The following is a 17,570-nucleotide window of genomic DNA, read 5'->3' as shown; positions in this document are numbered from 1 at the left end:
TTTGGGATAAGCTGTGATCTGAATCAGAGACTGGAAATCCCAGGGAAACCTGTGTGGACAGGGAGCTGACACTGTGCTGTGGGGTTATGGGAAATGAGAGGCCTGGACGGAGTGGGATGGGAGAGGACAGCTTCAGAGAAAAGCTCCCATCGTGGTGGGGATGGCACTGTCATGGTAGGGTGATGCTGACCTTCCAACTGGGCTCTAATGGGCTCCAAGCCAAGGCCTCTATGACTGCTGGCTGACTGCCAATGCTCAAGCCCAGTCCAGATTTCCTCATAAGACTTGGTCTGTAGGCTTCTGTCCTTGAGTACAGCCAGAGGTGTCTAAGACACAGGCACCCATCATGCCACACCCCACGGCAGAGGCTCCCTCCAGCTCCCAGAGGCCTCATCCAGATGCTTCACACAGGGTGGGATACCCCTTGGAACTGTGCATACCAGCAGTGAACGTATTTAATATGAGAGCACCCTGAGTCCAGTCCCCAGCACTCACGCAAGGAGCCAGGCACTGTGGCACAGGCCTCTGATCTCAGCTCTGGGAAGGTGGAGGCAGGAGGAGCTCTGAGGTTTGCTGGCCAGACAGCCTAGCCAATGAGTGATCTCCAAGTTCAGTGAGAGATATTGTCTCTCAAGAAATACGGTGGAGGAGAATAACTAAAGATTACACTCCCTTGATTAACAACCTCTGCTTTCCATGTGACTGTGTACCAGTGCGCTCTCTCTCTCTCTCTCTCTCTCTCTCTCTCTCTCTCGCGTGTGTGTGTGTGTGTGTGTGTGTGTGTGTGTGTGTGTGAGATTTCTGTGGATTTCTGTCCTTACCTTATTCTGGGTTCTCTATGGCTGGACTCCCTATCTCAGCACACACTGCCTGTGGGGTCTCGTTGCCTCGTGGAGGTAGAAGAGACCTTTTGAGAAGGACCTCAAAGAAACCAGCCATAAAGCAGGTATGAAGTACCAAGGGTGGCCCTAAACAAACTTCTGGGCTAACAACTGATGTTTCCTCAGATCTACAACTCTCAGTGAACCCATGACACTAGAAGTACAAAAGGCACATGGAGGGACCAGTCCTGTGGGCAACCAACACCTGGGAGAGGTCCCAGGCAGCTGCTCACCCTCAGTGCTGGTTCTGTGTCACGATTGTAGGTCCAACTCCCAAAGGCCAAGAGCAAGGCTGCAGTTTCACACACTTACCACTAAGAGGCACTGTAGTTCCAATAAAGTATTTCTGGGCCTGAGGCAAAGCAGAGGGGAGCGGGGCACCCCTTAAAGTGATTTGAAGAAGTTCCTGGTAGGATCTATCAGTTCAGCAGGTATTCAGCCCTACTGTGTACCTGCTACGATGCCATATCTGGGAAGGGCACAGGGATGGACAAGGCAGGTCTCAGTACCTTCTGGAAGAATGCTTGCCTCTATCTTATAGTTCAATACACCAGTCTCAAAACACCCCAAGGGGCAAAACGAGGCACCAGACAGAAACCTGTTTAATATCAACAGCATCTGAATGAAAGGCCTGAGGTCTGGACTTTTATTTTTGCTTTTCCCTGGACGTTGTCTTCCTCTCTGCAGGACCCTAAGTATCCCTTGGGTTCTGGCTATATTGCCACACAGTAGGTACGCAGGAAATATCAGACTCACTTGTAAATGACTGTCTTATGACAGAACAGTTCAGTACACTGCCTTGTCTTGATGGTGGATTGCCTTACGGCTTGGAACTGTCGCCCCTGGCCTGTGAGATCCTTCTGGGGATGCTTAATAGAGGCAGGAGCCACAGTCCCACCTGATGTGGATATTCTCCGGGCTCTTCTCATGGGGGAGGCTCTTTCCTGGTTTAGAAGAGTGGGATCTCGGAGTCAAAGAAGGAAGAGGAAGTAACGCAGAGCATTGTGGAGAACAGGGAATATGCTTTGTAGTCTACATGGTCTTTGGGACCTGCTATGGTGACACCCTCTTTATAGACACCAAGTAAAAACACCCCACTCCACAACTTCAGAAACTGAGACAGAGAGGGCAATGGCTTGTTTAAAAAGTGGCCTGACCTGTGATGCTTCCACTGCATCCTGCTGGGCAGGTGTCTTAGTGGAACAGATGCCCGGTGGGACAGGACCAGACATTCAGGGACCAGGCCCAGGAAGACAGGAAACAGAATGGGAAGTGCAGGAGGCCAGCCCCTCTCGGCTGCCTCATGAAGGACCCATCACGCCCACCTCCGTGCTGGCACTGAGTAGGCTGCCCTGTGCGTGAGACCAGTGTCACCAACTTCAGGGACTTCAAGAATAGGCCTGTGACTTCTTTCATAACTGCACATCAAAGTACTTAGAAGTAAAGAGGCAGACAGGCAGCTTAATCAGCTCATGGAAAAATAACAACATACCCTGTGTACCTGCCAGCCAATCAGCACTTGCCTACTGATTTATATAAGACCTAGACGATGGAGGACGACTTAGCTGGCGTGGCAAAGCTGCCATGTGTGGGGAATCAGCAGAGAGGCATCTGGGCTTTCCCACCACATTTAGTAGCTTTTCCCTAAGTCTGAACCCTTAGCAAAATGGAATGTTTTTATAGAGAAATTATATATAAGGACCAGTAGGAAGCTGGCCTTATCCAGGATCCCACTACAGATCACATTCTATACTGCTTAGCACGGGGCCTGGGCTGGAGAGCCCCCTCCCCCGACATAGCATCCTCAGCCTCCAATGTCCTGTCCCCATGTCCCCCGCAGATGGCCAGCTCCAGAGCAAACCTCGTGCAGCTCTTTGTGAATCCATCTCTCCCAGCCCTTCAGGGGCCACACATAAAACCTTCCTTTCCTTCAGCAGTGACATTTAGGCCTGTAGCAAAGTCTGTGGGCAAAGGACAGGCTTCTGTTGCAGCTGAGAGTTTAAAAAGACTCTGGATCAATCAGAGTTTCCATTTTCTGGGCTAGAAAGATGTCACCGTAGGTACAGGTGCTTGCTGCCAGGTCTAATGACCCAAGTTCAATTCTCTGGTCCTGTACAGTGAAAGGAGAGAAAAGCAACTTCCACACATCGTATTTGTGCACACATACATATACAGGCCCATAGCCTGATAGAAGGCACAGACAGGTAACAAGTGCCATCTAGTTGTCACAGGAGATTCCAGCTAAGTGAACATTGCTTTGTGTCCACAAAAAGAAGGGCTGGCTGCTTCAGGTTGAAAAGATCAAGGAGATATTTGAACTTAGAACTAAAAATCCAACCAGGACTCAAACTAGCCTATTAGCCGCTTATCTGAAGAGACTGGCGATGTCCTAGCTTCGGCCAATGAGGGCCTAGCCCAGGCCTTAAAATCCAAGTTCTGTGTGCCACTTTGTGTGGCAGAGTACAGTGAAAGGTGGGACTTGAACTCGTGTCTTTCTGCTTCTAGCCCTGTGGTTGGTCTTCTCACTGCTTCTTTTGATTCCCATAAACTGTGTGGCTTTGAGTATGTCCCCAAATACTAGTAACTTGATAACCCAGATCCTGTGTTTACTCTCACAACAAAAGAAAGCCTGTATCCCTGATCCACAGCTCCCTCTGGAATACTGTGGCTAGATGGAGCAGCTTAAATCCTGTGCAACATGAAGGAATGAGAGGGGTCTGGGGTAGGACAGGCCCAGGTTCATCCCTAATTCTCCATTCTTTGTTCCTTCCCCCACCCACTCACTCACCTAGCATTTCTGGGGTACTTTAACAAGCCGGCAAAATTCCAGATGGTGGGAATGGAAAATATCAAATATTCATCTCAAGAAGGAAGGCTGATGGGAGGTACAGGCTGGGAGAATGAGAAGGGCAAGTCACCTGACCTAGGTGACAGAAAGGATGGCCGGGGCAGCCTTGGTCTATGTGGTAGGGATGCTGAAGCTGCCATTCACTGAAGAGGCCAGCTTGAAGCTCTGTCTAGCAAGCCTAGCCTCATCATACTAGGGATATTGACTATCCTCACCTGAAAAATGGCAGAGGAGAGAAAGATGCTCCCAGACTATCCATCCCTCTACTCCGCCTTGCTCCCAGGCCATTCCTCCACTCAGCCTCCAAGGGCATCTTTGGGGAAGCAACAGTTGTGTGCCTTCCTTCCCTTGCTTGTGGGGTGAGGCTAAGCAATCTACATCCCAGAAGGTTGGGAAATGGAAAGGAGGCAGAAAGCATGGATCATAACCCTCGGCACCAGAAATCCCCTAGAGCACATAATAGTCTAACTATGGGGTCTGCACAGCTGCAAGAGAAAAGGGAAGGTCCCTCAGGGGCAGGAGCACCCCCACTTCCCAGTCCTTTCCAGATGCCTTCTCTTCCGTTCAGGTGTCCCCAGCTTCAGCTGTGGGGGCATGTACACATTGGACCTTAAAGCCCTGTGCAATGTAGCTCCCAGGGTCTTCTTCAATCTGAACTCACTTCATATCTGTGCAACAGGTCCTGTAATAGGTGAAACATGTGTAACTGCCGTAAGTTTTCAGAACGTTTGAAGCTGTTGTAAAAGCCAGGCCTTGAATGTCCATCCCTTTTGTTTTTCATACTTTGGTATATGTGTACCTGGCAGCTTCCACCTCAGATGGAGCCCTCGCCATGGGCAAGGAAGATACCGCACCAGCCTCCATAGCCCTTCCCTGCCCTGTATCTGACTTTAAATACTGTGGAAGTGAGAGACTCTGGTGTCACTGGGTTTCCAGCCTGTGCAGGAGCCATGTAAATCTAGAAGGAGACTGCTTCTTTCACCAGTGACCAACTTCCTTTCTGAAATGTAGTTGTTGTAAGGAATAGAAACACTGATAGACAGGGAGAGCTTTCTCTTAGACAGAAAGAAGCCATGGCTGAATCCATTGCAAAGCCACTATTTAATTTCTAAGGGCTAGAAAAGGCTGTTTGATATTTGCTTACAAAGAAATCTCACAAGGGAGATGGCAAAGTGGACAAATCCCCCACTTCTCAAGCATAAAGACCCAGGTTCTGACCCCCAGAACCTATGTACAAGCTGTGTAGGCATGGCTGCCACCTATGAATGCAGATCTCCCAGGCAAGCTGAGCTGGACTAGCCAATACCGGGGAGCCCCAGAGTCTGCAAGAGAGTGGGGGAGTAATTGAGAAGACAGCTGACATCAATTTTGGGCAACACACATGCACCTGTACACAGATGTTCACACACATGTGTGTATGTGTGTATGCAAAAATCTGACCTCAGCACACATGCTGTGGCATACACGCTGTCCCATATACATCATACACAAACACATATGTGCATGTACACACACACACACACACACACACACACACACACACACACACACACGTAAAATAAGGTTTTAGAACTTGTGCATGCTACCTGCCTGCAGACCAGGCCCAGCAGACTGTGGTTGATCATTTCGGCTGATGCTTAGGCGAGGGAGCCTCTTCCCGTGGGCCCAGTGGCTGGAACTCAAGGCCTGGTGGACTCATTGATGATTGGGCAGAGGACAGGCAGTGCAAATGCCTCCTTCTGGGAATAAATGTTACACAAGAGAGCTGACAGCATGGAGCCTGCCGCAGACAGGTCGCAGGCTTCCTTCCAGGGGATTCTCTCAGCACACAGGGAGGAGGTTTTGGAGCCATGTTAATAACATATGGAGCCATCCTTATTAGAATTGGCTGGAGAAACCCAGGAGCTCCCAAATAGTCAGGAGCCTAGGGGCCATCTCTGGAGCCCTGACCTACAGCTCTGCCCTCCCTTATCAGCTCTGTTTCCTGGGGGGAACAAATGTGTCCCTGACTTGAATCTCCATGGCTAGCCAATCACTAACCTGGAAGCAAGAAGAGAGACAGAGTGGCCTATGTGTTTCCCTGTGCAGTCTACAATTCCAGACTTCACATGAGAGAGCCCTGCTGGGGACAAACAGATGGAGAGGACCGATACAAGAGGCTAGAAGTGCCAGAGGGAAGCTCTCAGGTTCCCCGGGTGAGCAGTTCTCATCTGGCATCTCAGAACCGCTCCCTGGAGAGGCGCTGCCTCTTTTCTGCTGTGTGCTGGGACCGAAAGTACACAGAGGGAGCTGACGCCCATCTCATGCTGTACCCAAGGAGGGACACAAAATAGATCAAAGACCTGATCTTAGGCTCCCAACAGTAATAGAAGGAAGTGGAAATCCAGGACATAGGTGCCATCAATGTAGATGTGACACCAAAAATAGATGACAAAGGAGGAAAATGGTAAACCAGATTTATCAAAATGAGAAACTTTCATTCATTAAAGGACAGCATCCATTCAAGAAGCAAAGACAGCCAGGGGAGAAGAGGTTTTGTGATAGTTATAAACCCTCTGTCTGATAAGAGATTGTGATCCAGATGCCTAAGGATTCTTCTATGGGCTTTTGAGTGTGGATGAATGGTAAAGCACATGCCTGGGACACCCGGTTCAATGCCTAAGCATAAGAAATAATAAATCCTTCTACTTAACAACAAAAACATTCAAACAAGCAGATTCAAAGATTGGAGAAGGATCTGGAATAGGTACTTCTCCTGAAAAGTTACCCAGATGGCTAAGAACACATTCGGACAAATTTAAATCAAAGTAGGGAAAATACATAGAGACAGAAAGCAGGGTGAGGGCTGCCTACAGAGAGATGATGTAAGCTTTTGTTTAACGCGTGCAGATTCTGTTTTTAATGGTGGGAAAGTTCTGGAAATAGAGGAGATGGTTATACAACATTTTGGGTATATTTAATGTTACTGAATTGTACACTTAAAGATGATTAAAATAATTAACTTTTTATGCTATGTATAAATTGGTGGTGAATATGTGCGGGCATGCACACATGTGTGAGAGCATCCTTTTCTGTATCCCAGGCTGTCCTGGAACTCACTAGGTAGCCCAGGCTATCCTGGAACTCACCTACACAGAATCTGTAAAGTAGGGACAGGTTTCTTATCACATAGTCCTTTGATGGAACGTAGGAAGGTCCTTGATGTAGCCCAGGCTAGCCTCATCCTCACTGCAAGCCTCATGCCTCACCCCATCATGCACTGGATTTATAGGCCCGAGCCACCACGCTCAGACATGTGTCATGTCTGCACATTTTACTCCCATTAAGAAAACAAACAAACACCGTCTCCCATGGTTAACTTTCTAAAATTGTTTTAAAGCTCACACCAAGCAACACTACAACACTCAGCAAGGGGCTTGCCTTTACAGCCCCCCTCAGCAACCTCCAGGGGGTCCCTAAGCCCCAAGCCTTGGCAGAAATGAAGGTCCTCACAGCTGGCCCCTGCCAATCCTTGGGCTCCAACTCCCTGCAGCCAGCATGCCACATTCAGACCTTTGCTAAAACAAACCCTTGATTCAGGCAGCTTCCTGGTATCAGAGGCCTGTTTCCAGCCCCTCCTGCTGACTGACAGAGTCAGCCTCTGAGGACTGGTTCAGGTGTCCTTAGCAATCCCCAGACCACTGCCACTTCTCTCAGGATTCCCCATGTGGCTCATCCAAGTGAGGCTGGTGACTGTGAGGTGGGAATCATCTCCTTCACACACAGACCCTGGGAGTTGCCTGACCAGGGTGTTGTCCACAGGATCTGCTGATGGAAGAAACTTTCCCAGGGCTCTGCCCACAGCCTCATGATAGTCTCTATCCTCTTTAGTGAGGGAGAAGGAAGCTCTGCTCTCTCTGTCTGCATTCTCCCCCAAGTACCTAGTGGTCTGGATTAGTGGAAGCCACCCTTGAGTGCTGACATTCCCAGGCTAGGGGTATGAGTTTGTGTGTGTGTGTGTGTGTGTGTGTTTGTGTGTGTGTGTGTGTGTGTGTGTGTGTGTGTGTGCATGCATCTGGGACATGCCCATGAAAATGCTGTGGGCCACACAGGGAGCAGAAGCAATATGCTTGGAAAAAGCCTGCGCCTCAGTTGGTACTCAAGGAGAAATCAGGACCAGAGTGTGTGGGAACAGAGGGTATCACCCCTTGCCGGGCGAGTCTCAGAATCCCAAGGAGGAGAGATGAGTGAGTGATAGGTTCAACTGGCTCTGAGTGGACCTAGGCAGGCAGTAGGAAGGAACAAAGGTCCTGAGATGTGGCTGGAGGCAGGCAGGAGCTAAAGCTAACTGCAGGCAAGGTCTGAGGAGATTCAGGAGGGGGAGAGCACCCACCTGATTAGAGCCAGCCCCGGCAGGCACAGCAGCTGGACGCCAGGCCTGTGGCCTTGGAGATGAGCTTTTAAGGGGTGGGGGGACAGTTGGGGATAGATGGATCTCCTCCAAACTGCTGCAATTCTGCAAAACAAATGGCTGTCTACCCACGACCTCCCTGCTCCTGAGCCACAGTCTCCTTGCAGAGTGAAATCCTTTTCCAGAAGGGTGAAAGAGATCCGCCCACTGGGCTCCATCTCCATCTCCTTGGAGGAAGGAAAGAGGAGGAAATGGGGAGGAGAAGGAATGAAAATGTTCACACCCCATATCAGTCATCCATCAGCAGACACTGACTGAGCACCTACTGTGTATCTCAAGCCTTGTTTTAGGGTCTGGAGAAATGATTTGGAGCAGCACAGACAGGGCCTCACACAGTCTTGTATCTCCTGGAAGGAAGATGGTTCCCCACTGCTCAGTTCTCCTGACTGTCCTCAGCTCTTCCCTCTTGACCAATACAATACTTCAAAACAGAATCCCCTTAGGCACCTGTGTCATGCTGTTCGTACCAGGCATGGGTGAAGAAGCCATGCCTGAAGTCCAAGTCGGGCCTGGAACACTATCCTGCCCAAGTGTCAAAATCCAGTCTTGATCAGGCATCCCAGACATGATAGAAAGACCTCTTTGGGAGCCATGTTTGAAACACACCCTATCCTTTGTCTCCACATTATCTTGGACAGGAATGATTTAAAGTATATCAGGTTCATTCTAGAAAAGGATGCTTTGTAGAATCTTTGTCTTAGGGCTGTCAAGAACTTATCTGTCTCTTCCTATCTGCCCCAGCCTGTATGTGTTCCTCACTATCTACCGGGTCTCGGGCGGGTCTACCGTTCTCATGGTATCACAAAGGGGTTGCAGTGAAATAGAACACAGGAAGCACTCAGTACTTCCCGTAGAAGGGGAAATGAGGGCAAGAACCAGGTAAGGCCTGCTAAACTCTCCCCGGTCTCTGGTGGCTCAGCTTTCTCCCTCTGTGAGCACAATGCAGTGAGCAGAGAGGCAGGCTCTTGAAGTCTCTAAAGGGTGCTTGGCCCCAAGACCTGGACCAAGGCTTTCATTTCAAAGCCATCAGATTCCATGAAGAGGTTTCAGACATGGGGAACTGTGTCACAGAGCTATGTACACACTTGTCCTCTCTGTCATGGGGCTGAGGTCTTCTTAAAAACAAAGACCAAGGACTCACTGAGCCCTCTGCTCAGTGCTCAAATGTGATCTAGAGGTGTCTGAGTGGTGAGACCAAAGACAGGACCAGTGAAACTTCTAGATGTCAGGAAGGCTCATATATCTTGGGGGAACTTCAACGTCCCCACTCCTATCCTAAAATCTGATCAGAGTCTTCAGTGGTGTGGGGCTTGCCTGGCATGCACAAGCCCTGAGTTTGTTCTCCAACACAGCAATAATAATAAAGAAATAGCACCTTATTGATACTTTGTCATCATCACTACCCCCCTCAAAGATGTGAGTGCTGGAAGGCAGAGGACTCAGGACCTACCTACAACAGGCTCACACTCCATGTTCACAAGTCCTCCTGCTCCCTTCCCTCTTAGTCAGCAAGTCCCAAATAGCCACATCCAACAAATGAAGTCACTAAGACCCAGTAGAGAGTAAGTGCTAAAGGTCACGGTTAATTCCACTGCAATGTCAGCACCTGCACCCAGATCTCTTGATCTTCAAAGAAGGGGAAGAAGAGAGTTGGCAAAGGTCTTCAAACTCCTTGGCTCCCCTCCCTTACTGGAAAAAGAAGCCCAGGTAGGCTGGGGCCCCAGCTTCAGACTAGCTCTACACATAGGAGTATCTCTCTCCCCTTGCAGTTTGTGAGCCAGCCTGGTGGAGACTTCGCTGGTGCCAGGGAAGGGGAACTTGGGGTTGCTTGTCTGCCTCTGGACCTGAAAGCAGAGGCAGGGTCCAGCACTTCTCAGGCCTCCCAGGGCCTGGCTCAATGACAGTCTGATGAGCCATACGTAAGTGGAATCAGGCATCCTAGGCCCTCGCCTGTGAAATAGGACATTGGTACAGGAGAAGACCACTATTTCTTCCAAAATAGGGCAAGACCCCGTAGGGATATCAGGACCCACTTACGTCTGTGTTCAGGGACAATGGTTCCTGAGGTCACCAAGGTCCCCAGCACTGGGGGACAGTCACATGAGAAAGGTGGAAATAGGTCATTGGCCTCAGGATACTCATGCAATGTGGCTTCCATGTATGAAGAGCTAGCGATCCAACCAGACTGTTCCTAGATTCCACTGCTTCTCCACCCAGCAGTAAGAGGTATTCTTGCCCTCCTATAACCTGGACTTGGAGGCCCCTTATCTCCTGGTTCCCTGTTCATCTAATCAAAGGAGTCTGAAAAAAAAAAAAAAACCACATCAGGATGTTGCCAGGATAGCTTGTCTTACAAAGTGAGCCATGCAGGGCAAAATGGACATCCAAGTATCCAGAGAAGGGGGTAAGTCTCACAACACTGCAGGTGGGCTGGATGGACCCAATCTGGGACTTGCTGGAGACCTGCCACCTGGAGACTCTGCTAGTCTGTGAGTCAGCCTCAGGGAAGCTGCAAGAGACAGCCAGAAGGAGGGGGGCTTGGAGCCAGAGACACACAGGCGCTCAGCCTGCCTCAGGCACAACCAACCCTCTGAAGGGGAAGCTAGGTTGTACACAGGCTAGGAGGGGCTCTCAGAGCCGCACACAGGCGCCCATCCTTGCACTCATGCAAGTACACAAGTTCCCACGCAGGGGTGGCAAAATGGTTGGGGTAGTGTACAGTTTTCCCACAGGAGTGCACAAAAATTAACACACACAATTATAGCCTGACTCACTCAGCAGTAGGAGGAGGACCCAGTAACTGTGGGTAGGAGGCATGCCAGTGCACATTCACACACACACACACACACACACACACACACACACACACACACAGAAGGGGGTGAAGGGAGGGAGCTACAGTTCCTGGCAGACCTTCACAGATGCACCCAACCTTCTGAATGAAACACCAATTCTTCATTCATCCTGACACTGAAGCTCCAGGATATATACCAGAAGGGATTAGGCTCTGGCCACAGAAGACCCACAATCTCTTGGTTCACCAAGCCCTTATTGCCTTTGGTAGGCAATTGCTAAGTACAGAGACTTGGGAATATAAATGGAACATTAGATTAGGGAGGGCTGTGCTGGGAGCCGCCAGAATTCCTGCATCCTTGGCTTGAGCCTGGTGCCCTGTGAGCACCAAAGACCAGCAGCTTACCTTTATATTTAAACCCCAGTGGGGAGTCCAGACCTTTCATCCAGCCCCACCTTCGACTGTCAGGGCGCTGTCCTGGGACTGCTGATCACTCGGGACAGGTTTCTGCTTCCAGGAAAGACTTTTCTGCCCACTCTCTCTATCTGGACTCCTCTGAGACAAAAACGTGTGGGGGTGGGGAAACAGAGGAGAGGAGGCCCCCTCGTACAGATCCTCTCAGACAATCTTTGCCTAGTCTACAGGTCTCTGTGTTAAGTTAGAAGCCAGGAGCAGAGAGGACTCTCTAAGGCCGTGCAAGAGAACAGTTTGTACACATACTCGAACCTTCTCTGGACCCCAGGCCCTTCTGGATCACGGCCTGGGTAGCACAGAGTCCCTGTCCTGCCTTCTAGAAAGTTCACGAGCTCCTCATTCAGGATGAGAGTCTTCCCCCACCAAGAGAATACCTTTGCGAATCCAATGTGCATGCAGCTGCGGGCGGCTTCCCTTTCTATTCCAAAGACACCGCGGCTCCAGTAACCAGACCTTTGCTAGTAACTGTGAGTTCCCTAGCACAAGCACTGACTCAAGGACAGGTAGTTAGTTACCTTGTCACCAAAAACCCTTAAGGCTCCCACTTCTCCAGAAGTACTCTGGGTGTGACCCTGCCGGCTTGCCTCTCAAGGAGAAACTGAAGCGAAGGCAATCGGGTTTGCTATACCACCGCCCCCCTAGCCTGCCCGCCCTCCCGGGGCCCCGCTGCCCTCGCTCCTCTGATCAACCTTTTGCAAGCATCTGAGCCCGGGGTTAACTATTTTCCCTTCCTTCTCTCTTCCTTGATGCTGAAGGTCGGGAGTGGGTGTGAGGAAGAAAAGGGTCTTCCCTAAAGTTACAGAATGTGCTGGAAACAGAGAGGAAGAGTCCAATGCAATTGTGGGGCATCATCCTGAAGGCGCAGAAGGCATCTGAACCCATCTCGGTTTTTGTAGCCTTTCTGGGAAGACTGGCTTCCTATTTCCCGGTGGCTCAATGGTTGTCCGCCCCAGGCTACTCCACACCTCTAAAAGATTAACTAACAGAAGTAGCTTTAATGGAGGTGCGAGTGTCACTCATTCACGAAATTATAGCAGAGAAGCGTGGTCTCTGGGGGCCATTAGTAACTAGTCTCAGAGAAGAAACCCTGGTTAAGGGCTGCTGGAGCCCCTTGCTGACCCACCAGTTGTCTATTGGTGCTGAGCTGGTGGCTCTTAGCGTCTAAACAAGGGGTTACCGTTGATTTCCACTCTGACTTCGTTAGAGAGAATCATCACCTCAGTGTCCAGGCACTGGTGTGGTTTCCTAATCTGATGACCATCCCAGACTCCTTGGCGAGGGGACCGCACGATCTCAAGCTATGCCTAGAGTGGCCCGCGGTTGTTAGTGGCACGCGCAAGTGGCACCTAGAAGCCAACACTAGACCCAATGTACCACCCAAGCCTCTGACTGCGCCTAAGTTCTCTGGCTTCCTGAGCAAGAAGGATTCCAGGCTAAGTACTCTGGAGCTCCAGGGGCCCAAGATCTCCTTTCGGAAATTTCTTTGCTTTCCTAAGTACCCGCTTTCCTACTCACCCAACCTGTGTATTAGCTCTCTCCACTGTTAGCGCATCCACCTAGCGCCTTATCGCAGGCCGGCGGAAGGCTCCGGAAATTAGCTCTCCCGTATTGTCCCTGCCTGCTGCCTCGGGACTGAGGTGCGCGGCACCAGCAGACAAGGGCCAACCCGGTTCAAACGCACCGAACGCCAACCTCGCCTCCCTCCCAGCTGCTACGGAGGTTTTCCATTTCTTATTTCAGCTCGCCACCGAAACTACGCGACTAAGCTGCTCCGCGGCGCTTCCAAAAGAAACCCGCCCTCAAACGGAATCAAGGCACTCTCCAGAAAAGTCCGTCTGTCTGCCGCTGAAACCAAAGCCCTATGGGACGTTAGCAAGATTTAATGCACGGCGTCAGAATCTGTTTTCCTCCGTGTCTGGAACCTCAAGGGCAACTGAAGGTTTTGACGGCTCCGGGATAGCCCAGGAAGGTTCTAGGCTTAGCTGATTATAGCCTCGTTTTAGGGTCAGCGCTGCGCAAAGGCCCCTGGAGTTACAAGGTCACCCTTGACATACTGCCTTGAGAAACATAATGGAGTCCCCCGGTGCTTCGAATTTTTTTCCTGAAAAATTCTTAATTCACAAAAAAGGGTTTTTTTTTTCACCCTCAAAAGTTTTCGTGAGCGTATTTTACACCTATATGGCCATACTTGGGCAAGTTCCTATCCGTTTTTTCCAGACTTTCCCACTTAAAACTTTGAACCTCACTAAGTGCAAATTAAAGAAAAATGTATGCCGAATCCATTGATTTCTAAGTAATACTAGACTTTTAATACAATCCTTCTGTTTTTCTAGTTAAGAATGTGTCTTTAGGCCTGGATTATTGGAGCAGGCTGGGGGCTATGGAAATTAACAAAGAAAAAAATTAAAAACTATTCTTTCCCAATGGTCCCTCTAAAACTGGCGGAGGATCTCCGCCTTCCTAAAGAGACTTAATCCTCTCTCAGAGGTCCCTGGATTGATTTAGGCTGCTCTCCTTGTCCTCCTACGCCTCCATTCTCCAACTTTAGGGGTAGGAGGATTTACAAAAGATCCCTATTTCTAGACTAAATCAAGTAAGAATCATCGTTTGTGAGTAGTGTCTGTACTGGGGAGTGGGGTGTGTGTATGGAGAAATACCTCTAGAGTTTAACATTTCGTCTAATTCGAAAAATCAGAATATGCCCCTCGGTGGCGCAACGCGGGCTCGAGCCAGGCCGTAGCGTTCTGAGACCTGGGCGCCCAGAGCTCTGCATTCCAGATGGGCTGTTGGAGGTCCCAAATTGCACTCAACGAAAACCTGCGTGCACCGAATCGAAAGCGAAAGGGGAGGTGGCAGGACTGTGTCCAGCTGAGCCGCAACCTCAGAGATACCCGCGAGGCTGCAGGCGGAGGATTGTGGAGCCGAACGCCCCACGCCCCGCACACCAGTAGAGGGTCTTTGCCCTGTGAGCAGTTCCGGGGGTGCTTGCCCGCCGCCTTGAGAGAGGACCAGAACTTCAGAAAGCTGAAGGACCGCAGGGAGCCTGGCGGGGTCTAGATCTCAGTGGACCAGGGTTTCTCCGTTGGGGCCTTTCATTAAACAACGGGTATGGCCCTATGTTCGCTTTGCCCTTTGGGTAAATAAAGGTGGGGCACCTGAAGTTCAGGATCCTGTAAGGATGCCTGGAGTCACGGAGGATTGCTCCCTTACCTCCATCTCAGGGGTCTCCGAAACTCTGGCCTGGCCTGCACTCTCTCAGCTGAGCCTTAGTGCACCACCACCCCCAGGCCTGCACTTTCCTCCCAGGGGACCTCAAAGTAATTCTGAGGCTGAAGTTTTCCAAGGTTCCCCTCCACTTGGAACTGCTTTGGGGTCCGGACTTGGAGCCCGAAATAGTTGCAAAGATTGATGGACTGGTGCTGAAGATCCCGAGCTGCCGAGGCCAGGCCTATTCCTATGTCCATCTCTTGCCAAGCTCCTGGGAACTTCTCAGGATTTTTCCCCGCATCCCCGTCCTCCTGGCTTTGGGCTTTGAGTAGACACCTTTAGAACGAGTGTTAGAGAATTGTCAATCTCAAATGCCAGGCTTGGTTTCCCAGCTTGCTTGTAGGTTAGTGCTCCAACTCCACAGACCTGTGATTTCCTAAAGGGCCAGACTCTAGCCTGTGCTTCTCTTGGACGCAGAGTGCCTCATCCTACGTGGTTGTGGTTCGGATAGTTCTTTTAGTATTGAGAGGGGACAGGGACAGTGATTTGGCCTTCGTTGGCTGTTTCCTGTAGGACTGCCTCTGTTCCAGGCAGCATCGCAGCCTCATTTTGGTAGGTTCCAGGATGACTTTCCTCCCAACCTGCCTTCTATGATTCTGTTCGAGCAAGGGCCGGAGTTTGCCCTGTCTTCAGAATTGGAGGTTCCCAGCAGCATGGGAATGAAGAGGACGGAAGTGGGTAGGAGGAGGGCAACATGGGGGAGGGGACCAGCATTTTACGATCTCTCCTTTACTGCCCTGGTATCAATGAGGAAATAGGAATTTAGTAGAGTTACTCATACTGGGGTCACTCTGTGGGTTAGGGGCAGGTCCAGGTCAAGTAGCTGTTCCTTTTCTTGGCCATACGGGAGAATGCAGGTGACATAACGCCTAAGCTGTCCTGAAGGTCCCCATAGGACAGTCAAGGGCCTAGTCTTCTTTCTTACTTCAGGGAGACCCTATGACATCTTTCTCACCAAGATCTTGAGAGCAGTTTGACTGTATTTTTGACTAGTATTTCGGCCTCCTCTGAGGTCATGCTGATGAATTTCTGTAAGCTATGGAAATACAGTGTGTGGGGGAGAAATCAGCTGATCACCCTGCCCCTCCCGTCTCCACGGTTACTTCTTGGGTCTCAGAGCTTGCCATCTGCCCTCACCTGGTGTTCACAAGTGACAGGGCCTGTGTTCTGGAGCTGGACATGGAAGGAGTGTCTGTGTATAGCTGATCCCATTCCAGCCAGAAGTGGAGAGAACGGTGGTATAGTCCAGAAGGGCCAGCAGAACTTTCTAGATAGGCTTTTAGCCCTGTCCTGTCAGTTTGAGGGTTTGTAGCTTTTTTTGAAGTCACATGAATGTATGCATTTGGTACGTGACCATGATGGCCAATAAAGGTGTGTGTGTGTGTGTGTGTGTGTGTGTAGAATTCAAGTTTAAGTTAAAGGGTGGTTATGTCTACAGTCCCCCCCCCCCCAGCAGCTTGTCCCAGCCCTGTCTCTGATTAAGCGAAGTTGGAAGGAGAATGTTTTCGTGCACACTAAAAGTGTGGGCTGTGTTCCTGAGTTATTCTGGCCATCAAGGTCTCTACCATGTCTCACCTGTGTCCTCAGGCTTAGTGCCACTATATCCTACCTGGAGTGGAACCGGCAGAGTCGTTGCTCTGTCAAGAACCAGCCCTCTTCACTAGCACCCAGCCCAAAGACAAAGGCCTTGGGGAGAAGGTCTTTCTCCCTTCTTTGAGCTTTGGGTTCTCTAACTTCGATGCTGTGGGAAAAGAGAAAGTTTAGGCGCTTGACTGGCTTTGGTTTCCTAATTCATTTGATCAGTTGTCCCGTCTACAATGGTAGCTGAGCACTAAGGACTCCGGCCTGGACCCTGCAGCTACTTCAAGGGGGCTTGGAGGTCATTTAGGCCATCTCGATCAGGTTCCTTGTGGGCCCAAACCAGGAGCCAGCATTTTGTTTCTTTCCCACAGCTCTGTGCTGGCTGTTATCTCAGAATTAGTGCTTTCCCACCCGTTGAGTACTAAACTGTGCTTTCCTGATGTTGGCTACTTCCAGACACCGCAGACAGGCTGGCCGCGGTCCCCTACGCGGTCTGCGCTCCTGGCCAGGACTCGGGTTTTCTGAGGTGCCTGGTTCTCCGGACACAGACTTGCAGGAGCTTCGCGACGCGGTATTGGGGCTTCTAATTCAGACCCGGGAGACTGCGCTCCGGACTCCCCGACGCGCTCGGCACCTGCAGTTTCTTACCTGCGGTGCGCGGAGCCTGCCAGGGCGGGAGAGCGAAACCTCGGCGGCCCCGCAGCCACGCGCGGAATGCAGCGGGAGAAGCTTCTAGCATCCGTCCTCCCGGAACCCGGACGAAGCATCCGCTTCAAATCCGGCCCCGCGGGGCAGCGCAAAGCGAAAAGTTTGAACGAACGGAGAAAAAAAAACCGGGAAGCCAGAACGCTCTGCACCCGGGACAGGGCTGGGGATGCAGCAGGACACAGGGACGCCCTCGAAGCGTTAGACCCGGACAGACCCGGAGTTCCTCCAGCCTCCACCTCCAGCCTCCCGCCAGCCCAGCGGGTTTTGGGGTTAGCGAAGCCGCGGACCCCGGGGTCTCGCACGTGCACTCACCGTAGCAGGGGACCTGCAAGGCCGCGTTGTGGCCGCCGCTGCCCTCCTGGAGCTTGAGGCTACCGTCCGGGGGCGTTTTGCAGGCGCCCCTCTGCAAGTAGAGATGCGCAGGCGGCGCGGGTGGAGCGGGCGGCGGCTGTGGGGTGGGCGGCTGCGGCTGGAACTTGTTAAAGGATCCCCGCGCCCCGGAGCTGCTCTCCAGCGGTGCCGCCAGGTCCTGCTGCCCCGCGCCGTAGCGGGCCCGGCTCTTGGCGT

General features: G+C 51.1%; 1 protein-coding gene across 2 annotated transcripts in view; it reads right to left on the bottom strand.

Annotated features, from left to right (window-relative positions):
• Positions 1-17,570, bottom strand: part of Alx4 (aristaless-like homeobox 4) — a 38,908-nt gene that overhangs the window by 20,938 nt on the left and 400 nt on the right. For both annotated transcript variants that reach the window (XR_374395.2, NM_007442.3), the window contains exon 1: positions 17,316-17,570. This exon is cut by the window's right edge. Coding sequence is in view for 1 of the 2 variants with exons in the window: in NM_007442.3 (NP_031468.1) it covers positions 17,316-17,570 (255 nt within the window). In the remaining variant the exon portion in view is untranslated. The remainder of the gene's footprint in view (positions 1-17,315) is intronic.

The sequence above is a fragment of the Mus musculus genome, chromosome 2 (genome assembly GCF_000001635.26).
Source record: "Mus musculus strain C57BL/6J chromosome 2, GRCm38.p6 C57BL/6J".
Classification (NCBI taxonomy): Eukaryota; Metazoa; Chordata; class Mammalia; order Rodentia; family Muridae; genus Mus; species Mus musculus.
Note: the sequence above shows the minus strand (reverse complement) of the source record. Positions and strands in the feature narration are given on the sequence as shown.